This window comes from Conger conger, chromosome 8 (assembly GCF_963514075.1).
Source record: "Conger conger chromosome 8, fConCon1.1, whole genome shotgun sequence".
Taxonomy (NCBI): Eukaryota; Metazoa; Chordata; class Actinopteri; order Anguilliformes; family Congridae; genus Conger; species Conger conger.
In genome coordinates this window covers 50,998,497-51,022,858 of record NC_083767.1, presented here as the reverse complement: position 1 = coordinate 51,022,858, position 24,362 = coordinate 50,998,497, and the positions used below count along the sequence as shown (strand labels likewise).

The 24,362-nt window shown below is 45.5% G+C and overlaps 1 protein-coding gene across 3 annotated transcripts in view; it reads left to right on the top strand.

Moving 5' to 3' along the window:
* poc1b (POC1 centriolar protein B) overlaps positions 1-24,080 on the top strand; it is a 29,842-nt gene extending 5,762 nt beyond the window's left edge. For 2 of the 3 annotated variants that reach the window (XM_061252108.1, XM_061252106.1), the window contains exons 9-12: positions 201-353; positions 864-941; positions 22,383-22,589; positions 23,485-24,080. In XM_061252108.1, coding sequence (XP_061108092.1) covers positions 201-353; positions 864-941; positions 22,383-22,589; positions 23,485-23,628 — 582 coding nt within the window. In that variant the 3' untranslated portion in view covers positions 23,629-24,080. The remainder of the gene's footprint in view (positions 1-200; positions 354-863; positions 942-22,382; positions 22,590-23,484) is intronic. The other variant, XM_061252107.1, reaches the window with a different exon arrangement.
* The last annotated feature ends 282 nt before the right edge of the window (positions 24,081-24,362 follow it).

Here is a 24,362-nt window from a genome sequence, read left to right as displayed (position 1 = left end):
CATGTAACTGAAACGGGACTGCTGCAAGAAGCAATTTTACCTTACCTGCAGACATGACTGTAATGAATGTTGTTTCTTCCACTCCCTGTGGAATGAGTGAGGGCTCAGTCCCTCCAAAGAGCCCCAGTGGTTCATCTGGCCATGTTCCACCGCAGTGCTGTCTGTACAGGTTTGGCTTTTCACCGCAGTGCTTCTTCCAGGTTCTCTTGTGGCGGACCAACTTTGACGTGTTCAACTACAAGGAGGTCCTGAAGGGGCACCGCAGGCGGCTGAACCCAGATCCGTCCCCGCACGTCAACGACATCTTTCCCAGAAGCTCCCACCTGCACAGCGCGCCATCCAGCTCCATCCAGGTGAGCCATGAATCCGCCCTCCTCTGATCGCTCTCCGTTGGAAATGGATCAAACCCCACTACATCAAAGTAGATTTGCTTAAAACCGATACACGATTTGTATACATTTTCTTCTTTGGCTGCTAGAACAAAGAATTAGGAAAAAAAGTTGAACACGCTCAATAATCTTCAAAGGGCTTTTATTCGACTCTTCTAATCAAATTGTATTATGTCCGTGGAGCCAGGCACCACAAATGGCTTGTTTTTGTCAGCTAAGCCTTTTATAATTGTGATATATTGAGCCACCACTGAAGCTGTTGAGCTTGGTTTTGCACTGAATGCCCTCGAACTAAGTATGCTTTCTGTCCAATAAAACAGAAAAGAAAGCCCACTCCTGCCCGATGTCCTGCTGATGTCAGTGGGGAAGCCCAGTGTGAGAGCTATGTTTCCTGGTGTGATGGTGTGGTCTGTGAGCAGCTGCTCCATTTTGGCATCCTGCTGTATGGTTATTCACCCCCCTCCCTCTCCTCAGATCAGCCCCACGGTGGCGGACACGCAGTCTGCAGACCCGCAGATCGTTGAGGTGGGCCCAGTCCTCTTCCCTTACACGGTAAGTCTCTCATGCTCTGAACCCATGCGTGTACACCCTCTGTTCAGCCCCGTTCTCTTCCCCAACACGATAAGTCACTTATGCAGTTCACTCACTCACTCACTCACTCACTCACTCACTCACACACACACACACACACACACACACACACACACACACACACACACACTCACACACACACACACACACACACACACACACACACACACTCACACACACTCACACACACACACTCACTCACATTTCGCAGGCTGAAGATTCTCCACAAGGGGGAGCTATTTGCACTAAAGTAGCTGAATGCTGCTTCACATGAACGACACCGTGTATCCTTATTCATTTTTGGCATGCTTATTACATACACAACAAATATCCTGGACACCATAGGGATGTACATTCATGAAATCAACATTTAAACCCACTTGAGAATTACCCAATCTGTAATGTGCATGGATGTGATAGAATTAGGTCTTCGTATGAACTAACCTAAAACACCAACAGTATCCGCCAGAGGGTGCTGCAGACCTTTTAGATAGTTTTGACAAGCTGGCCCTGAGTGGGTTTGTTTGCTTACCATTTTAATCCATTCATTAACATTTTTTGTGTTTTATTGTGTGTTCTTGGGCTGATTCAACAACCGAAAATCTCACTCCCCAGTAATGTAATACAACTGTGTATGCATTTACATATATGAGTATGATGTGATTTTGAGAGTTATTATATGTCTCATTTTTGAGGTAAATTATTGTCTGATGGTGATATGAAGACTTAAATGAGATTCTGCTCACTTGCCATGAATGGATTGTGATGCATGTCATCAATGAATATACATATTGCGATGCATGAAACAGTCTGGCTATAAACCTCACCGGTCACTGTATGTAAAAGGTCAATTATATCAGTAGAGCTTACATACCTAAGAGCACGAGAAGAGGGTGGTGTCAGTGGTCAGCCATGCATGTGACTAGGGACTGCCTCACACGCACATACACGCACATACACGCTATGCACAGGCGCACTCATTTATGACTACAGATACAATCAGGCCAAAAGGTGGCCAGGTCTTTTCTATTGACCCCATTCCAGCTCAGAAACACAAATGTGCTTGATATCCAACAAAACTGGATTATGATAGGGTTCCCACATCCTGGAAAATCTGGAATTCCAGTCATGGAAAAGTCTTACATAATGAGGACATTTTTTCAATGTCCTGGAAAACAATTTGTTGTTCTGTGCAGCCTGTGATCGCAATGTACCAACCTGGTCCAAGATCACAATCTCCCCCTCTATATTACAGGTGTTCTGCACATATGTCCTGCAAAGTGGTGTCTTGACAACAGTCACCTTGTCACTAAACCATTCAGCACTACAATGTAATGTTCACATTGGCGGTATTAATGGCCCAAAATGGTGCATGTTTTCACCAAATGCCGACATTGTGGCTGTAGAATAGACTGTAAAAATAGACTGGGGAGGAGCGGGGAGCTGGGCCGTGTGGGCCCCTGTGTGGCCTGTGTTTAGGGGCCCCTCCGGGCCCTGGGACCTGGCGTGTGTTTTTGGCTGCGTTCCCTGCCTGGCTGGCGCTGGGGCATGCCTTCCTGCAGTTCCATTCAGGCACGTGCTCTCACAGGCTGGAGGGGCTCTGCGTCAGGAGGGGGGCGCTGCCTATTAATAGGACCCCCGATGTGCTGGCTGCCCCCCAGAGCATGCTGCACCCTCTTCTCAACATGGGGGGGGGTTAGGGGCAGCTATGGCATTTAAATGCCTGTCATGGGGGTCTCATCCGGTCTGCCCATCAAACTGTCTCCCTGGTGTGCTTCCTCTGCTGTGGGGATGGGGGGGGGGTGCCTCTCGGTTTCTGAGTGATCTTAAAAACGTGCAGAACTACTGTGCATTGTCAGTGACTCTGAATGCAGATCTATCGTAGTCTTGCTGTGGAGGGCAAGCTCACGTGTGGAGTCTCTTGGGTCTTCCTTCACATAATTACTTCCCCCGCCGGGCTGTATCACTAATTAACAGAGTAATTTGTGTGTGTGTGTGTGTGTGTGTGTGTGTGTGTGTGTGTGTTTGTGTGTGTGTGTCCCGGGCCATATCCTGTGGAGCTCAGTGCAGTGTATTAAATGGCCTTGATGTGCAGATACCAGGTGATCTTGAATGACACTCTGTGACGGAAATCTCTAAAGATAGGTGAGGTTTGCTTTCATTCTAAAGCTTGACGTGTGACATTTCCTTACAGGGAGTCATGGCAGCCAGGCGTACACACTGGTCTGGAGTTTTATAGCACACAGGAAAGACGAAGTATGGCAGTAAAACGGCAGTAAAACAGGGACGTGTATAGTTTCTACTCAGGCAGTGGCCATATTGCTGAATGTACAGTCCCTTCAAAACGTATTGGAACAGCAAGGTCAATTCTTTTCTTTTTGCTATACACTGAAGACAAAATATGTACGAGATGACAGATCTAATTTCAGCTTTTATTTCCTGGTGTTTTTTTTTTTTAATCTAGATTTGTTACACAACTTAGAACATATCACCTTTTGTATCAGACCACCCAATTTTTAGGTGAGAAAAAGTATTGGAACATGTGACTGACAGGTGTTTCTTGTTGCCCAGATGTGTCCTGTTGATTGATTGGTTAAACAATATATAGTTATGGATTTCTACTCTTGGTTTTAGCCTTGGGTTTTGCCTGTGAAGACTGCATTTGTGTTAGAAAAGATAAACCAAGCATTGGGAATAGCTTGTACGACAATTTGGAATGTCCTGAATAAGAAAGAAACCACTGAAATGCTGAGCAACAGACATCGAACAGGTCGACCAAGGAAAACAACAACAGCAGTTGATGACAGAAACATTGTGAGAGCTGTGAAGGAAAACCCCAAAATATCAGTCAGTGACGTCACAAACAATCTCCATAGGGCAGGGGTGAAGGTATCTCAATCAACCAATTGAAGAAGACTGAGAACAGCATTATAGAGGTCATGCCACAAGATGCAAACCACTCATCAGTAATAAGAATCAGAAGGCAAGATTACTATTGGCAAATAAGTACAGAGTTGAGCCACTAAGGTTCTGGAACAAAGTTTTATGGACTGATGAGACCAAAATGAACCTCTACCAAAGTGATGGAAAGGCCAAAGTGTGGAGAAAGAAAGGACCTACTCATGATCCAAAACTTACAAGCTCATCTGTGAAGCACAGTGGAGGAAGTGTCATGGCTTGGGCTTGCATGGCTGCTTCTGGAATGAGCTCACTAATCTTAATTGACAATGTAATTCATGATGGTTGCAGCAGGATGAATTCAGAAGTCTACAAAAACATTATGTCTGCCAGCTTACGGAGAACTAATTGGGAGGAACTTCATCATGCAGCAAGACAATGACCCTAAACTCACTGGCAACACAGCAAAGGACTTCATTAGGGAGGAAAAGTGGCCAAGCCCATCACCAGGCCTTAACCCAATCAAACATGCTGTTCACCTCCTGAAGAGGAGATTGAAGGGGAAAAAAACCGGGAACAAACAACATCTGAAAGAGGCTGTAAAAGCATAAAATTTTTTGAATGTAACAGTTTGCTGAATGGGTTGCAGGCTTGATGCAGTTTTTGCAAGCAAGGGATATGCTACCAAATATTAACTTATTTACTTTGATTTACTTATACTCTCTGTTCCAATATTTTTGCTCACCTAAAATTTGAGTCGTCGGATACCAAAGCTGCTATGTTATAAGTAGGTTAACACATCTAGGTGTAAATACCAGGAAATAAAAGCTGAAATTCTGAACTCTTGTCTTGTGTTCATATTTTTCTCTCAGCCCAAAATGCATTCACTGTATTGCAAAAACAAAGCAATTCACCTTGCTGTTCCAGTACTTTTTGAAGGGACTGTATAGGTCTATGGATCCCTGATCCCTGCCTTGTAATTAAACTGTAATTAAACTTCAGTTTCCGTTGCTTTGTGAACTGCTCAGTGCAGTTTATGTGCATTCCCAAGTATATTCCTCCTCTTTGGTGTAGACCATCCATTGATGGCTTGACTTGTTCAGGAAATAAATACTTTAGCCTGAGAAGTGTCTACCACAGTACATCTGCGATTCACTGCAGAGGTGGTATATGGACGTGGGGAAGGATTTGGCCAACTGACACTGCATGGTACTATCATTTCCTGCTCTGTACATAGATATGACCTCAGACCTTCAGATAAGGGGCAGTAAATTGGAGCCAGTGGCTCAACTGTGTTTACTGTGAGCCAGCATGGTCTTTGTACGCCAATAATTGTTCCCTCTCATTTAGTCTATCCAGCGGTATAATGCTCTGCCTTTGGGAGCAGCTAAAAATACACTGACAGCGACTCTACATGCGGGCTAAAAATAGCAGACTTCCTGTTACAGGTATCAGGGAATTCACAGGCAGAGATGTGATGTGCTCTTTTTCTCTCGTCTCCATCCTCCTGTCTCTCCAGCCTTCTCTATACGGCTGTACATATCGCTCAGCTGCATTACCAAACTGCGTCTTTACAAGCAAGTGTGAATTTTTAATGGGGAAACAGAATTGCATTGGTTTCAGCTGCCAAGCTAAAATCATCAATAAGCTTCCTTATGTTAGCGTAACACTATGCTGAATATCAGTACTGCATTGCAGTTTACACAGATTACACAGTGATTCCTTGCATGAATGTGACACAGTTTTATTCAAGTTGATACTTATGTAATTACCGTGTATAAATTTATGCTATACACAGATTCCAGGTGCTATGGCCTGTTTGCTAGTATTGGTAGTTTGTCATTGTTTACGTTCCGCTTTCTTAAAGGGACCATGTAGTTGCCGTTTAAAAAATAAAAAATAAAAATAACAATTAATGTCATTTGAATCTTTTGTTTTTAGCACACTGTATATGAGCAATGGAGGTGCTGCTTCAAAGCTCTTGGAATAAAGGACTCAGATTTACATATGTATTACAATTTGGAGAGTTAAGTGACTTCTAAAAAGAAGGTATAGTTCAGAACATAGCAATGTGGTTTTCTGGTATCCTTGTATAATAGCTAATTGTACAAAAAGTCAATAAATAAGTAAAAATGTATGCAGGAACTCCATAGTTTACACCAACAGGAAGTGGAATAGCAAAATATTTTAATCTATTTTATGTCCAGGAAAGTGCATTAAATCAGGTTCCAGTATGGATGACTCTGAAATGGAGGGAAAATTAATCCATGTCCTTTCTGGAGTTAGCTGAGGGTCAGAGTAACCAAACACCCAGGGGGTCAAAGGGCAAGCTGTATCAGTGGAGCAGTAAGCCAGCGCACCTGTTAGGATTCAGGAAGTCGTGTATTTCTATTCTGGACGGAGGGCATTCGTGTTCCCTGTTGGAATGGCTCAGGACTTTATTGGCTGTCATTTTCTTTCTTGCTTCCCTTCAGTCTGTCAGTCCATCTTTCTTCCTGGCCTTTGGAATTTGCCTGTGTCCGGTGTGGAATGCCAGCCCTCTTTCCATCCCTTTCCCAGGGCTTCCCAGCTGCTTCCTCAGGCCTCTGGTCTCCATGGACACCACATACCATGTGCTGTCAGCTTGTCCTCACAGCTGATTGGCAGGCATGTGGGGAATGCTGTGGCCCCTGACCCGTTATTCCATCAATCAGCACCACCTGCCAACCACTTCCTTTCTGTCGCCAACCAAGGCCAGCAGGGATGTTCGGATAGGGAGTGCGGGGTCATGTGTTGTTTTTTTAAGGCCGTGTCTTTCACTCTCTTGGGGCCCCGGTGCAGCCCTAATGTGGCCATGGATTTTTGACATTATGTCCAGGTAATAGACCTATTTATATATTATATTTAGATGTTAAAGTACTTCCTGTTGTGTGTTTGTCCTTCACTCACAGGAATTTACTTCACTCACTCACGTACTTCACTTGCTTTTGTGTTGACTCTTTCTAACAGGATGTCATAACCGATTGTAGCTTTGTTTTATTTAAAGAGTAAGAACTGCCTGCTCAGTTCATAAATTGATGCTGTCTTTAGAAAAATGAATTGAAAATATAATTATCTCTTAATGAAGCTAGCCTCCATTCAGAGCCAGCCCATGCAGTATGTCCCCAGGGCCTTGCACATGCTGCACCGAGGACAGAAGCTACAGATGTGGAGCTCTGACCATAGGACAGTATCCAAGAGATCAAATGACCAATCCCTGCTTCCCTTTGGTCAGAAGCCCAAGCGAAAGCTCTCTAGATAAGGGTCTTCATTTGAAGAGACTTAACACGGGTCTACACAGCTTCACAGTCTGCACGCAGGGTTTTTTTTTTTTTTTTGGAAAGTAAAACTAGTCTCATTTTCCTGTGCGTTGCCTCAGGGACTTGAATGCTTCAGATCCATACTCTTCATGATTCTTGTGGTGAATTTCAATCATTGGAACTTGTTTTCCCCTAATTACAATGGTATTCCTGTGCCTTTTCAGTCTGTGCAGTGTGCAGTCCAGCAGCTGTGCTGTGCAGCCATTGCACTGCAGGACTCCTCCACAAAGCTGGCATCGGCCGACTGCTTAAAACCAGTTGGCCAGAGAAGCCATTGTTGTGCAGTAAGAGGTGAATTTCAGCCCTCTCTTGGACCACTGGCCCGCTCAGGATTTATTTGAGCCTTGAGGCTCATCACTGCCTGGGGACCCAGTGCTTTTACTGGACACACCACCCAAGAGTACTCAGTTGTTTACTTTTGAAAGTTGGCCTTGAGCCATTGCTATTTACAGATATGATTTTAGGGTTCATAGGGACCCCTTGTGTCCATTAGAGGTGTGTGGCCTGCTGTTAGCAGCATGGTTTGTTTGTCCATTAAGCTCGAGGGGTTGGTAGAACAGCCGTCCTCTCTGCAGTAAGAAGGCTTTGAATCATTCTTCTGCCGGTATTCTCTGGCTCACCTGAGATTGACCTCTTTCTGTCCTTCAGACCCATGAATGGCAGCCTCCATGCATCCATCAACATTTCCCTCAGCCCTGCTGTTCTCTGTATACACACAAATACTCTTATCTGCCTGATGCTGTCCTCCATGTATATGCAGGGTTCTTGCATTCTTACCAGCTCACTCATACACAAATTCCTGTTACCGTGGCAGATTTTCTTTAGCTCCAGGAAGTTATTTTGATGAAATGTCGGCACCAGGGTTTGTTGCCCAGGTTCTTCTGGGTAAATGTGGAGAAGTTTCTGAGTTAGGTCAGCCAGAGATATGAAGGCTCACAGTTGCTCACAGTCGCTCACAGTTGCTTGTCTCCTCCCCGGCTGTGTGCCTTCAGACTGTTTCCCAGGGGCCTTTGCGTAACTGTACTCCTGGTATCTCTTCAATATACATCTGGTGCATCCCTCAATTTTTGGCTCTCGTGGATGCACAGTGTGAAAGTTGCTCAGGAACTACCGGTCAGTTGGGTGGAGATGATGGGGTACAACAGGCACACGGGGGGGGGATTTTTTTTCCCCCTGCTCAAGTACTTTCTAGATCCATTCCTGTTGATAGTGTTGGTCACTGAGCATCGATGACTGGTCAAGGGTGCTCACAGTTAACAGGGCTTCCTTACATGGACCAGGGCCTGGACTGGAAAAGAATAACATCAAAACGTACCGAATAAATCGATGCATTTCCGACAACCTTTTACCAACATGGAAGGTTTTGTAGTCGCACTTCTTCAGAAGCAGGATCTGATAGAGTACCTGCATAAGCACTAGCCTGCTCTCAGACCGCTGCCGCAGTACGCACTGAGATATCAGATAAACCTGCTCTGTGAGGCAGGCCCGTGGCTCCATCGATCGTTCTCACGGTGCTTTTCTCCATGTGACTCCCTGGCGCATGAGATGGAGAGCTCGGTCCTTTAACAGGAAGTCACGCTTTTTAATTACTTCCACCCCGTTGATGTTTTTATTTATAGATTCTCTGGGTGCCATTTCTGGGGCATTGTACGCTGTACTTCAAAAGACCGCAGACCGATCATTTGACTGTCCTCTAACCCCTTTTCCTCAAGTGTTGCTTTGTAATGTGAGTATCTTTCAAAGGTTCAGTTATTGAAGGGTTTTGCATAGGTTAAAGAGAGCCATTCCGGATGTGTGCAAAGCAAGCCGATCAGCAAAGTCTTAGCTTCCAGTGGATCAATCAAATTAGCTGGAATCAAATTAGGTGCATTTTCTCATGGAATTCAGCTGGGGGAAAGCCAGTTTTATCCTGGGGGAGGAGGTATGGGGGGCGGGGGGGGGGCGGGGGGGGGGGGGGGGTCACATGTTTTTGATCTTTCTCTGCATGCCTTGACATAAAATAAAATTATAAAATTGACAGCATTTCCTCTTATTAGGAGGCCCTGCGGCCTTAGCCCCACAGGATGCTCTGGATCTTCTGTATTGTGCTTCTGTTGTGATTGTACAGCAGTCCACAGAACCGACCATTACAGGTCACTGTGAGGTGAACTGAGGTAACACTGGAGTCAGTCGTGTGTCACTGTTCTTCCCCAATCTCGGATGCATGCTGTAAAGATGTATGAAGATTACATTACTCACACATCAAGATAAAGGCCATAGTGACACGTGACACAGCCTCTCTACCCTAGGAGCACTGTATGTTCCATTCTGGAATGTTCTATGAATTAACAGCATCACACGTTTTCAAAATTAGAAGTAGCATTTCTTGTTGACTGTGAGTAAATTATTCATGGGAACATGTTAGTACAAAGTAATTACTAGGTACAAAGAACATAGGGTTACCATAGCATTTTAAGTAGCCTTATTGGCAGATAAGCTCCACCTTAATCTCTAGCACAGAATAATAGCCTGTGCAGTCCTTACATTTAGGTAATACGTGTTATTACTGTAGATAATGTTTTCACTACTTCCAATGACGGCTGAATGATTATAGAATGAGTGACGATGAAACACAAATAACTATAGCGATTATGATGGTTCTAAGGCTTTGAGTTGGCCTTCATCAGTAATATGCTGCCCGGTTCAATATTCCGTGGCTTTAATTAGTTTGGAGGTAATTTGTTCTGATCCTCACTGGTGGCTGGTTTTGTGTGTTTTTGTAAAGGAAAGAGTGTTATGGTACTTTCTGAAACATCTGTGTTCAGAAGCTCATGCCATGCCTGAATATATGCAGATCCACGCGACAAGCATTTTATTTATCCAATCAGCTAAGAGAGGACTCTTCAGTCACAAAATGAAGCTCTTCTTTCTGTCAGATGTCTGAAGGGAGCCACTTCAGTTAATTATGAGTTTGAGCGCAAAGCAAAAATACAAACTCCAGTCACAAAGTGAGATTATCTTACATAACTTCCCTCAGTTACCCCACACACTAAATCACACTGTCAGCTGTGAACTGAAAGGCATGACACATGAGTCTTCTTTTTCTGGTATGTTCCGTTGCAGAATACACTACAGCTCCCCTTTACCTTGCTGAGCAGAAGTGTGGGGCATGCAACAGAGTAGTGGAATTGTCGTGGAGCAAGTTGTACGTCGCTCTGGATAAGAGCGTCTGCTAAATGCCATGTAGTGTAATGTAATGCAGGAGAGAATAAAATGGAGTGATGGTTTTCGTCTTGTTTTTCTGTCTCTCATCAGCAGGCTTTTGAATATTTACTTCTCTAAGGTTCTACTTTAAGGTTTTTGTCAGGGAGCACTGGTGTTCCTCTTAAAATCTTGAAAAATTAGGAGTGCCCCACAGCGTGAACGGCATATGCATTTTATTTCCTATTACCGAAATTTATCTAAATTTGCCAATAATAAAAGTTAGAAAGGTCTGGCTGTGTGTCCTCCCAGTTAACACCGGCTGTAGCGTAGTGGTTAAGGTGAATGACTGGGACACGCAAGGTCGGTGGTTCTAATCCCGGTGTAGCCACAATAAGATCTGCACAGCTGTTGGGCCCATGAGCTAGGCCCTTAACCCTGCATTGCTCCAGGGGAGGATTGTCTCCTGATTAGTCTAATCAACTGTACGTTGCTCTGGATAAGTGTGTCTGCCAAATGCCATTAATGTAATGTAACGTAACACACCGATACCAACTTCTGTCCCATTTCTATGCTTTGATAGACACCATTTATTGGCGCAGAGTAACATAGGAATATCCTAGTTTATGCGTTCTCTAGCTTTTTAAATTACATTTTATTCATTTTACTATGGCAAAGAGGACCAGAGAAGTTGAATGGATTTGGCCCCTTATAGTACATTGAAATAATGTGAAATAAAGTTGATATTGTTTTCTGATGTATTAAAAATAATAAAAATCAATGATAATGCACTTCAAGTGTTTCTTTGTTGGTTGTACTTGTACTCTGTACTTATATATATGGGTGCACTTCACCCGCCAAATCTCAAATTGTAATGGCTGCAAAACAGTTGTACAGTGTTCTGAAGTGGCTGTCCTGTGCTATAAACATCTGGTTTGGTGGGTTTGGCATCCATTACCATCCCAACTCTGCACCGCATCACAATCTTATTTTAATTCAATTTTGAAGCACATTTAAAATCCGTTTAAGATGTTTTTTTAATGTGGCTTACAATTGTATTTTGGTGGCCTGCCAAATATTTTACAATGCTGTTTGTAATGAATTGAAGAAAAGTGTGGCAACAGTGGTCCTGAACTAAAAGTGTAACCTGTATTTTTTTTTAAGTGGGAGCAAATGGCAGCATTTTGCTCACACTTTAGAGTGTTCTCTCACCTTCCACACTGTCATTATCTTCCCCTCCCCTCTGCTGACCCCTGGTGACCTTTCACCTCTGTCTAATGATCCAAGATCAGTTCACCTCCTCACTGAAGTCCTCAGGAATGTGCCTCCATTTTCCTGAGGAGGAGGAGGTAGAAGGCGATCGGGTGGTTTCGGCTCTCACACCCCCATCCATCTGTCAGTCAAAGGGAGGGGGCGGGAGGCGCAGAAGCCGGGTGTCAGAATTCATGCTGATGCTTTATCACATGGCTGAGATGCCACACTCACGGTGGGCCTCTTCCTGCCGATTGTGCGCTATCTGCTTATTTAGGAAGTGCCCCCTGCCTTCCTTTGCTCCCCAGGGGGCTATTATTAGGTGTCGCGGGGGTGGGGGAGGGGGGGGTAGCATTTCTCACCTTTTGAGAAGTATTTGATGGGCGAAGGCACTCTGACACTTTTCCAATGTGTCAGGCAGCTCTCTGGAGGCGGATAGGGAGGGGGGGAGGGGTGGTGGTGCTCAGACTGCTTTGGCTGCTCACTGTATAATGAACTTCCTCTCTGTAGCAGAACTTCATTTTTCTCCACTGTGCTTTCATACCTTCCATAGGGGGCTTGTGGATAAAGGAACAGCAGGCGCTCCTACACAAATTATGAAGGCACAATTAATTCTTAATTGCAGTATAGTACTTAGACTGCGGTGTTATGCACAGCAAATTGTGCAGTGTTAAATCGGCTCTGTAAGAGTACTTATCAATCTACACATACATTTATACAGAGTAACGGACTTGTATAACGTTTATATAACACTGTTAATTCTGCTGTTTCGTATTTACAAGTGGTGAATGCAAATAGACAAATACACTTTTATAGTAAATGGCAAAAATAATTCCTTTTCATAGTAAGGTACTCCAAACAGGGTTTTTTGTATATTTGTATAATGCAGTAACATATTGTCATTGCTTTATATACTAACAGTGTTTATTATAATACTCAAATGCACTGTGCTTAATATGCCTGGGGATATTTTTAGCAATAAAGGCACCTTTCATCTGCATATGCATTATAAATGAAGTTTATGCTTTCAAGTGGTATTTGTCTGTATATTGCTCAGACGGTTAATGTTATTTCTTGGAAATTCCCTGGAACATTCTCCATAACAATGGCAGGTCCTTTTACAGTCAGCGCTCCCCATGTCTGCAGTTTGTGGACATTCTGGAGAACACAAAGGTGGGAAAGAGGCCCTGTCTTTAAGCCCTCTCTAAGAAAAGAGGCCAATTAACGGTTTGTGTTTGCATTAATCAGCTTGCACCAGAAAAAGGGAAGGCTTTTCCGTGGGAAACTGAACGTTTCATTGTTTCGGCCTACGTCTGCTAAACCAAATTGCGCATCAGCTTACCGCTGACACATGCTTGTGGTAATTCAAAGCTGAAACGGCTTTGAGAACCTGCAGTGCCCCAGTGCATTAGGCCTCACTGGGTCAGTGAGTTCAGCTCTGTTTCTGAGCCATGGAAGAGTCTGGAATGATTTGCCTTCAAAACCACTCTGGTGCAGGCCCTTATGACAGCTGATAATGCTATTGGCATGATCTCATCATGACAACACAAGTTCAGTGCACTTTGGAACTGAAAGCAATAACAGGGAAGTATATGCAGGAGAGATTGCAGTGCAAAACGTGGGCAATTTTTATGTGTTTTCACAAAGATTGTAATGGCACAATCATTCCATTGCACACAACTAGAAGTCGGTGACAGGCCTGCTTTGCAATGGTGTTACTAAAGCATGACTGTACTGCGTTGGGACATTCAGTTTGAGCCGGGTTTGGCTTTGGTCCAAGAACACGGTGGAAAGCAGATATTTGACTGGCTATTTCATATCCAGGTAGAACGTACAGGTGAAGCCTGCTAATGCAGGCCCTGCTGTTGGCAAACTCCAGGGACCAGTCTAGTACCACAGCGATGTCCGCAGACATAGAGGGAGGGTCAGTTGGATGCGATACAGGGGCTGACATTCTGGCTGCATACCAGCAGAGCGCTCTCACCTGCTCCACTCAGCGGTGTCCCGGAGACGGCCTCCAGCTGCTTCCCATGTCCGGAATGTTCGATGAGCGCTGGCGGATGTGCCGGCTCCGTTTAGCGGTTTGGTCTCTGTCCAGAGAGCCTGGCACACACCAGAGAAAGTGCCTGTGGCTCGTTTGTCTTTTTAAAGCTTGTTCTGAGACCTGGTTTACTCTTTATCTGCGAGGCTATAGTTGGTAATGTGCTCCAATGTCCCATTTGTATATTAATAAGAATGCATTGTATTTATCCGCTCCATTCTTGTCATAAGACTGAAAGCTTAACGATACAGAAGGAGAAATAAAAGGGGAACATACATTTATAGAGGTGGTAATTTATGCTCCTACCTTTTTAATAGGGAGATGCAGGTGGCCTGGTTTACTGGGAGGTGGGAGATGGAATTGTTATCGCTCTGAAAACCAACACCGCAAACTCAGGAAATGCCCGCCCGCCTTTGGCGAAGGCCGGAGCGGCGTTTCTGAGAGAAATAACAAACAGGTCTGCTGCTATATTTACCGTGCGGGGCGAGAACAGAGGCCTCCCGCCGCGGAGGCGTTGAGCCTTTTGACGGCGCCGCACGGGGCTTCTGTGCGCCAGCAGAGCGGGTGACATTCACCGCCTGCCCTCCTGCCCCGCCAATCAATGGCCCGGACCTTTCCCCTGCTCCGCCCCCTGTCACGCTGCTGCTGTTCCATTGTCATCCCCCCCCCACCCCCCACCCCCCGCGGCAGCCAGCGGGGGGAGGCAGCGCTCTAACAGAAGACCTGGAGGTGTCACTGATCTCTGCTGCTTCTCATCCTCCCCCTGGTTCGGTTGAAGTGATTAGTCGCATTTCGAATGTCCTTATGTAACCTGGGTTTTGCGTGTTCGGACGTAGGACTGGAAATACGATATCCTTTACTGCATAACAGCAGTATCGCCTGTCAGGATATGAAACTGCAGCCCTTGAGATCCTAGGCCAGGACTGGTCAGTTTCCTCTCACAGAGGATGAGTTACCATAGTACTAGACAAGGGCTCCCCAGCACTAGGCCTAGTGGACCTCAGGGTCAACTACAACAACAGTTACAATCAACGACCAATTCAGGCTCCAGAACCCTGGTGAGGCGATTCAACTGTGCAATCAACTACTTTACGTGCTTTACGAGCAACAGCAAAAACCAGCATACCCAAGACCTGTGTTGGAAGGGCCCTGTATCAGGCCTTTTGTCTGTTGTAGAAAGGGCAATATTTTAGTCAGACTTTAAGAGACTCAGAACTCAGCGGTTTGCCTGCCACCACCACCCCCAACCAGGGGTACCCTGAGGGACTTTGGCTCTCACATTAGCTCTCACATTAGGCCCCATCACCCCAGAAAATCCTATGCCCTAATATTTTTGATTCCCCCTGTCAGTTTTGGAGGCCCCAACCACATCCCACCCTCAGCCTATGCAGGCCACATTTGGATTATGACACATTTAGATACCTAACTTGTATTCAGATTTACTAGACATTGATCTGGATTTTTAGTGGCGGCTTTGTTTTCTGTGGGCAATGAATTAATTAATAGTAATTGCAGTAAATGCAGTTTTACACAGTTTTTTAATACAGTTTACCCCCCATAATTTCAGGCATTTTGCTCTGTTTTTAAACTCTCCTCATCGTTAAGCTCCTCATTTAGAACCTCTCTGCCGAGTGTCAGCTGAATGAGTGAACAGAGCCCGGCGTGGCTTTGCCAGAACATTGTGTTCGGAGGCAGTCAATCAGGTGGCCAGGTAATGCCTTTCTTATCTGTTTCTGTGCAGATAAACGGTCCGCTGATCACTGGAAAACCGGCCCCTCACGTTCTGTTGACACAAGATTAGTGGTAGACGGAACAATGGAAAAAGATTCTCCCTTCCTCCACTGGCTCCGTTCCCCTTTCTACAGAGACTCATTTTTTCAAAGCACTTTTATTGATATCTGTGTTAATGATTTATGCACAATGGCTGTCGTTTGAATATTAACCAGAGATTAGGGTAATGATGTTCCCTTTGTACAGTTTGTGAGGTGTGAAGATTAAGTTCTGTCACTGGGTGAAGTTTCCCCAGCTGGGCTCATACCTGTAACTTGTTGGTTCACTTTTTGTCTTGCTGCGAGCAGGTTATTTTTTTAACAACACGGCTATGCTCTGAAAATGCCCATGTCACTTTGTTACCTGAGATAGCCTTGCTGGACAAATGGCTAACTTCAAGCAGCTTGGCTCAGGGTGTTTCCTGTTTGGATCCACTGTAAACCGGCTGAATATTCAGTCGCGTGCACTGAAGCCAGACTGGGGAACATTGCAGTGCCCTCTCTGTCTGCGTTTTGGAACAGAAGTTTACTGAGTTCATGAACTTCCTATTCCCTTACACAAGCTCGTGACTTGCTTATCTTTGCAACGTGGAGTGAGGACAAGCAACCTGTCCTCCGAGCAGCTGGGTTTCGCAAAACTCCCAGAAAACTCCTCACCCTGACCAGATATACGAGCCGGTGTGCTACGGAGGAGCCAACTGCAGGCTGCGACACTGCGGAAAATGTGTTCAGCTGGATCTCCTGCTTCCTGTGCCGACTGCAGTGCCTCTCGCCCACAAACCTGCTGCACTCTGTGCCCTCTGCACTCCCCCCACCCCTGCGGAAAGAGGGCAGTAATAATCAATTACCCAAAGGGAGGGCTGTGACATAAGGTTCTCGGAGGCCTGCGAAATGTAATTTCTTGCCGCACATCCGCCGTGTAATGCCACGTTAATGGCTTCCTGTGCCCATGCATTAGGCCTCTGCTGCCGCGTGTCGGGTTGTGTCTGCTACAGAGAGCCAGTGCCGGCTGACCTGAGATCAGCTCCGGTGCATCTCTCCTTGTCCACAGCAAGATTAGGAGATTCTTCCCTCAGGGACCTCCCAGTAGGTCTGAATCCAACTAGTTTAGTTTATTTGACAATTCACTTTCAAATGGACAAATACATGGTTACATCTCTGATGTACCTGCACAATTAAAATAACATATTGTTTGTGTGTGTGTGTGTGTCTGTTTGCGTGTGCGTGCGCATGTGCGTGAATTATATAGCAAGACATTTGCAGCATGTACACTTTAGTCATTAACAACAACATTTCTAACCAAAGACCAGAGTACACAATTCATATCCTACCACTCTGACAGTCCGTAACATCAGCTACTTTTCCTACACAACTATCTTTGCTGGGGTACATTGTCTAAAAGCCAGTGTTTAAGTTTTGGAACCGTAATGTACAATTGGCAGTTTAAATGTGGCCAGCATCAACAATAGTTATATCCGCTGGTTCCATATTAAATCTCAACTGTTGGGTCCTGGTACAGCCTTTTTATTTGTTATTAGAGCATAGGTGTGGTGGACATTCAGTCCCCTTGTGTGCGTTTTTATTGTTTTCAATGAAAACCTTTTCTTATGTTTATTTTGCATCATTAAAGCCAAGTGCAAATTTATTGCATTCTGTGATTAAGAAATCATTGAAAATAAGTGCCAACACTTTCCTCTAAGTCTCAGTGTTGTGGTCATCCTGGAGTAAATTGCCGATCAACTATGCCAATGAAAACCTGTGTCTCCAACCTGCCATGTCATACCCTGCAAGGGTTAATCTATGCTTTATTGCTGTGACTCAGCATTGCATGATGTTTTACATAACTGCCTAAATTTCCTCTGGAGCTATGCAAGAGATGACACCTGCTTGCTTCTCTGACCCTGCATCCTACCGGAGAGGGAACAAACAAACATGTACGTGAGACAGAGCAGAGACTTGTAAATGAACATTTTAATAAATGAACATTTTGAGCTAAATTGCGTTTAATGAATGACTGAATCACAGTGAGTCATGCTACAGGAGAACAGAAGATTACCTGTCTGCCTCTGAATGCCGAAGCTGATGTGTGTTGCATAAGATGTGATCTTATCGTATTTTATGTGCCAATATCTTTTTTAACAGTATTACCTCGCTAATGCTAATGTAAAAGACTGCAGACTTCATTTATTATATTTTCTTTTTTTTTTTTTTAATGCCATTTTAAAATGCATGTTTTTTAATGTACAGATTTCTGTTGTAAAAATGTGGACGTGTTAATTTACACTCTGGATCTTGCTCTCAGTAGGTGGTGTACCAGTGGCGTTTGTAGGGCTTGGGGTGTTGCGGTCTGTAAGGGATAGGGGTGACTCATTGCTGCACTGCGTGACGGACATGATAGAGTCACTCTCAGTCCAGGAACTGGGTCAGAACGCCATAGCCCAGCGTCTCCCCCCTTATCTGGAGTTCCCTCATTCAGAGCCCCATTGGAAGGATGTCCCCTTCAGCAAACACTGTCATTACCATAGAAATGCCCCCTCCGTCTGTGCTGTTTGCAGCATATAGTGGAAACGCTACTTTCATCCATCTGCCAGCGATGGTTCACTGTTTAGGCCTTAGACCAGTCATTTCACAGCTGGGTCCTGGGATGGTTTCCCCTGAGGGGGAGAAAGTTGACTGCATGCAGTATACGTTTCATTCTTAAATGGACCAATTGAGCACTGGGCTCATTACGTACACTTTGTGTTGTCCGATACTTGTGAAAAACATGTTATTTCTGTATATATTGAGCATACGTTAGGCTGTATTTTAGCAAGTGACAGGGTCACAGAAGATGTGGTTGCTCTTTGGCCGTGGGCGAAGAAAGACTAAGAATCCCTGCCTCAGCAAGTTAACTCCCTGAATTAGGGAAGTCTTGACCTTCATGTTGGACTGTCTGCGCATTAGCACTGACTGCAGGGCCACAGTGCTACTTTAATCTCTGCTCAGTGTACTCACTAAAGGTGTTCACTTGATCACAATGAGAACGGCTTAGTCAGAGGGCGGTTCGTGAAAGGTTTTTATGACATCTGGGATGCAGTATTTTTGCGTACGGTGACTCCAGTGCAGGTGGTGAGTGTGAGGTGAGGGAGTGCTGCTGACCACAGAGGAAGCGGCCTCACTCTTTACTCCCTCACATGATCTCTGCCGCTGCTTCCTGCCACTTTCTAAAACACACTTGTCTGTGCAGCAACTGCTGCGAGTTACTAAGGCAACCGGCCGGTTCGATCTGGACACGCACACGTCGGAAGCTGAAACTGAAACATTTTAATTATCATTCATGATGAATCCCATTTAAAAGTAAAACCAGGAATCCGCAACACTGTGTCTCCTGCTGTGTTTGCAACTTTTATTGATTGAAAAATTTTACTTTTGCTTCGTACTTCTCTGTCCTTCATAAGTAATTTTTTTCAATCAGTAAAAGTTGCGAACGCAGCAGGAGTGTTGCGGGGTTATTGATTTATTTTTTGGGCTTTTGCATGTCTCCAGCACCTGTGGTCTACCTGGTCGAGCGAGTGTACAAACCTTACACTTTGATAAATCTCATTTGCCATGCCTCTTGAACTCCTGGGTCTTATGTGTTTGATTTGTCAGATTTTTGTTTGTTTTTGTTTGGGCACTTCCATTATTGCTGACTGCTGTCGAAATTGACTCGGTGAAGCAAAGATGAGAACACAACCCTGAAAGGCCCTGGCTGTTTCACCAGGAAACACATCCTTTCCCTTTTTTTTTTTTTAAGCGGGAGAGTCGGATGGAGTGTAATCTCAGACTGCTCTCCGCTCAGCCAGGAGACCATTAAGAACTCCATTAGCAGAGCTTTAACAGGTACTTTGAGGAACAGGAACCGGATTTGGATCCGCCGAAGAGAGATAAAAACAAAACCTGATGAATGGAATCTTTCATGGCCCTCATACCTCCTCTCATTTCACTAAGGGGAAAAGTACTTAATGGACTCACACGGCATCCTGTGACTAGGAGTTTGTTTCTTACCTCCATTACAGGCTGGGGAGACGGCCGTCTGCTAAAGTGCATCAGCCTCTCTGGATCTGTGTCAACAGCCCCTTTTTTGGGCCTGTAAATCAGCGTTGATGGGGAATTGGAGCAGACGGTCCTTAAAAAGACACAAAGAGAAGCTGATGAGTGTGGCCCTTCATCAATGCCTTATTCTGGCCATTTGTGCATAAAGAGTCAATTCAAAGATAATGTTTTTTTCCCCCCATGTCCTTACGAGCGTCTCATAAGCATTCTCAAAGGCTGGGACGAGATGGCGTGTGTGATTAGAGCTTGCTGGACCCGTAGGAATACATTATGGTGCAGTGCTCTGATGAGGGCCAGAGTGGGCTGGAGTCCTTACCCACCTAATAACCCACCTGCATGTGCTTTAGTGCACGGCAACCACAGCGAGAGTCGGCTGACTCATCAACGCCAACGCCACGAACGAGCCCATGTCCATGCAAGGCCTGGAGACAGGGCCCTGAAGACCCCCCAAAGCTTTATACGGCTATCTCCAACTTAAGAAAACCAGTCAGTGGGAGATGTATCCAAATAAAATAAATTGTATAGTATTTACAATCACGATTTTACAAATTATTTGACCCTGCCAATGTCGTGTCTTTCAGCCAAACCTATTTACTTGTTTGAATTTGAATTGCTCAAGTAGTTTATTTTTATTTTTATAGCCATACATAAGTAGCTGGCTGATGTTTGTCAAACTTCTACTCGACACAGACAGAAAATTGGAAATTTCAGCTCATTTGAACCAGGCCCGGCTGAAAAAGCGCACCCTTAAATCTTACGTAACAGGCTTCCTAGTTGTTCATATTCTTTTTTATTAATATTGGCTCTGTTGAACTCACATCAGCCATGGGTAGGACATCTTGTTTTGTGGGGTACGAGAAGGAAACCTATTTTTAACTGTCACATAATTAGCCATTTTAAACCTTTCTGCAATTGAACTATTTTAGCACTAGCAGTTACATTTGTCTTTAAACTGTCGTGCAATTACACTTATTTTAAGCTGACTAGTAATTAAGGTAATTTTGCAGCATCCTGTAATTAGGCTCATTTAAAATGTCCCTTGATTAAGTGGCTTTTAAGTTGTACCTTGACTGAGCTGTCCCTGCCAGGGGGCTTGATTTGCACAAGGGCAAAGCAGGGCCACAGCTGCTGTGGTCTGGCTGCGTTTGAACTTCCCTGAAGAGGAAAAATGACCTTGGTCCGCTCCATTGACTGCAAATGGGATGAGCAGATGTTTTCCAGATGTGTCCGTCCACGTTCACACAGTGACATCTTTGTTCACCTCCAGCTGGGACCCTGAACCCACTCCCCCAAAAAACGGCGGATTGAGGTCCGGGATGCTCTGGATGTCTGACACCGCACAGGAAGCTGTGGGGGTTGAGGAGCGGGCTCTTTTTGCACACTTTAACCTGGAATGTGTGACATCTTCCCTCTTTCATATCCGACACTCCTCCAGATTCCCGCTGACCTCGGAAGCCTCACGCTTCAGTTTGTCCGTCCGTGTCTGTGTCCGGAGGAAAGGAAAAGATCCAGAAACAGTTTTTATACTGAATATGGACAAATTAATGCTCTGTGCCTTTACATGTAATGATGTGATAATGATTTGCATGTTATTGAATTTGAATATGAAGGAAAGTAAAAAAAAAATACTAACCGGATAATATTATGTATTCAGAAGCTAGACAGATAAACGTTGTAAGGTTTTGGTGTGTGTGAAGTCCACGTGTGGCAGGATGATGGAGGGTGTGGCTGCACCCTGCATTTGATGGGTCATTTATGCTGGAGCTGCCCTTCAGGCACTGATGGGTCCATCCACCCCCTGCTGTAAGCCAGCGCATTGGGGCTATTGTTTGAGGCCCCCAATGGTTTCCTTTCTGGTGCCACGGTGTCTGAACGAGCATTCCACCCTGCCAGTGACAGAATTTACTGCCATGGGACTTGGTGTGAGGATGGCCTGTGTCTGCCCTCACCCAAAACCACTCAAGGCAGAAGTTACAGGCAAACGACAGAAAATGCGGCCACAGTAAAATACCCAATGTCACATGTCTGTGTACCTGTGGACTTGCCCTAAGGCCCTGATAATTAAAACGAGCGGCTGTTATGCCATTTGTAATTCATCTTTCAAATTTGATAACGGTTCAATTATCAGTTTAGCTGATGTTCATGTACAGGGAGACATTTATGGAATTCACATTTCATGAGAATATATGCATAACAAAAAAGCAATGTAATAAAGCAATTACGGTCAGGTTCTATGCCTTTGAGCCCAATAGTAGCATCCCATCTGAAATGTAACGGGCAGTCCACTGTGGAAAAGCGTAACCACTAAACCACATTTTGTTTTGTCTAGTGTGTATTCCAAAGAAGTTGCACACCATGTCAACCGGAGAACCTTCAATCGGCAACTGTTCTGTTTGTTTGGACATATTCCAGAAACTGATGTGGTCAGCCTTGATTTTAAGGAGTAAAATACTTTCCAGCTGGATACTAAAATATAATGTACAATGCAGAACATTTTCCCTTTCAGTCTTAGTAATTGAAGAAAGTTATGCATTTCTAAATAAACATATTTTGTTAATTTCATGTCTTGACATTGTCTCGTTTTTGACAAAACACGAGTTTGTTTCTCTTAAGATGGCGCACATTACCATTATTTTGAGTCTGACAGATCTCCCTGTTTTAGTCACGGCGATGATAAAAAAGCAGGATGTTGACAGTATAAACTTTAGTGCTGTCAAACTGAGAGTTCTGAGAGTTGATTAGAGATCCGTTTGAGAGGAAATGTCACCTCAGTGAGACGCCGAGAACAGGAAGGAATGTGTCCCCGCTGGGCTGCCCGTACTCAGCCTTTTCCTCTGTCTGTCCTGTGCAGCAGGGCGGCCGCAGCCATGGAAACGGCGTGCCCAGGGGCGGAGCCAGCGCTGGGAGTGGCCAGGCTTCGGTGGAGTCGGGGGTGCTGGCAGAGGACGAGGGTCATGCGTACGGCCGGACCTATGCCCTGGAGGAGAGGTCCGGCTTCACTCACGGCTTCTCCTCCACTCTGGAACACATTGTGCAGCAGCTGGACGTCCTGACGCAGGTCCGTCAACCCTCCCCCCCCTCCCCCTCCCCCATGCAGGACAGGAAGCGGGAGATGGGGGCATGATTGTATCATTCTTAAAAGGAAAAGTGATATTGTTCTTCTTTAGGCAGCCGGGCCTTGCTGATATCATCTTAAGCCAGCCGGGATTCTACTTCTGCTTTCCTCCTGGTTTGTTTGGTATTGTTTTGTTTTCCTCAAAGGCTCCGGATATATCAGATCATGGATGTGTGCCATGTTTTTATGTATTCTTTTGTGCGTGCGGCCTCAGTATTAGCTCAGCCTTTGTGTGGCTGTGCTGTGCTTGAGTGCAGTGGTGTTTGCGGTGTAGCTGTTCGGAGACAGAGGGTGACTGATGCTGCCATCATTAATGCTGGGTCCGGAAGCCCCTCCGCCTTCTGCACCCAGCTGAGGGGCACATCTGGCACATCTGAAAGGGAAAAGAAATTGCTTTCAGAGGCCTGTGCTGTCCAGCGTTGACAGGATTTTCCGTAATGGCCCGTGGGTTTAGTTCCCCCTCCTCTCCAGCTCTGGTTTATGTCTCTTAAAGAAAGAGTGAGCGGCAGGCCCCCCTGACCCTGGTACTTCTTGGCTACATTGGCTAGCTCTGAATAGCTCAGTTGATTTGCAGTGGTGTTACTGACAGCATAAGTGGAGCGATAACTTCTCTTGTGATTTTTAGAAGGTCCACTCCTCCCCCAACTTCCAGAAAATGGTGCCAAGAGAAAACCCCACTCAGATCTATACGGGGTTCCCCAAGGACCCATTTTGAGCCAGCTTTATTACATCAGTTTATTGTCTAACTGGTCTCCATGACCTATCTTAAATGTGTTCTTGTATGCTGTGCTTTGCTGGGTAACACTGCACAAGACTAATGGGTCTGATTCTCTTTCAGACTGTGGCCGTGCTGGAAGAGCGTCTGTCCCTGACAGAGGACAAGCTGAAGGAGTGTCTGGACAACCAGGCACGCATGGTAGTGCAGGCGCGGAGGGTGGAGGAGCGAGCGGCGGAGAATGCGTCTCCGGGCTCCTCTGCGTAGGGCCTCTTATCGGCCTGCCCGCGCGGTGGTCCAGACTCCAGGTCACCGGCTCAGTTTGGGGATCACCCATTACACACGTAATCTATCCACGCTTTTAAAGATACCCAGCTGCAGGACCAAAACAGACGCCTCCTGTCCGACAGAGAGCCCAAAATTCATCAACTCCTCCTGGACCACCTCTGCCTGTCTGAGAGAGACCCCAAAATTCATCAACTCCTCCTGGAAGACAGCTGCAGCTATGAAAACAGCGCACCTGGTTTGGACAGCGGGGGCTGGGGGGTGGGTACATTCCTCAAGGCTGCAGTACAGTGGCGGGTAACCTCGCCCTCCCTCCTCTGCATCCGCTCCAAGTTCAGCGTGACTGACCCTTCCGCTCCCGTCATCTGGATCCCCGCCTTCTCCTCTGTCCTCGTCTGTCTCCGTTTTTATTTGAATTGTACATAAATGAATAAAATGTGACAAATTTATTATACGACTGTGTTGGGCGTGTTTGCTTTTCCAGGCTCTTGAGTCCTCAGCGTGCCGTTGTGTTTGCAGCCACAGAAACGTGGCCTCCCTCTTGTGGGTGCTGAACGGAAGCAGTAGGACTGAGACACAAAGCCTGTGGGAGATGTGTGTTCTCTGTACCACATCCTTCCTCGCGCCAGTGGCCCATCGCGTTCGCTCTTCCTCGTCAGAGCCCGCTGCTGACGGAGCACCGCTGAACAGCAGAACACACAGTCCGTTTCTGCACA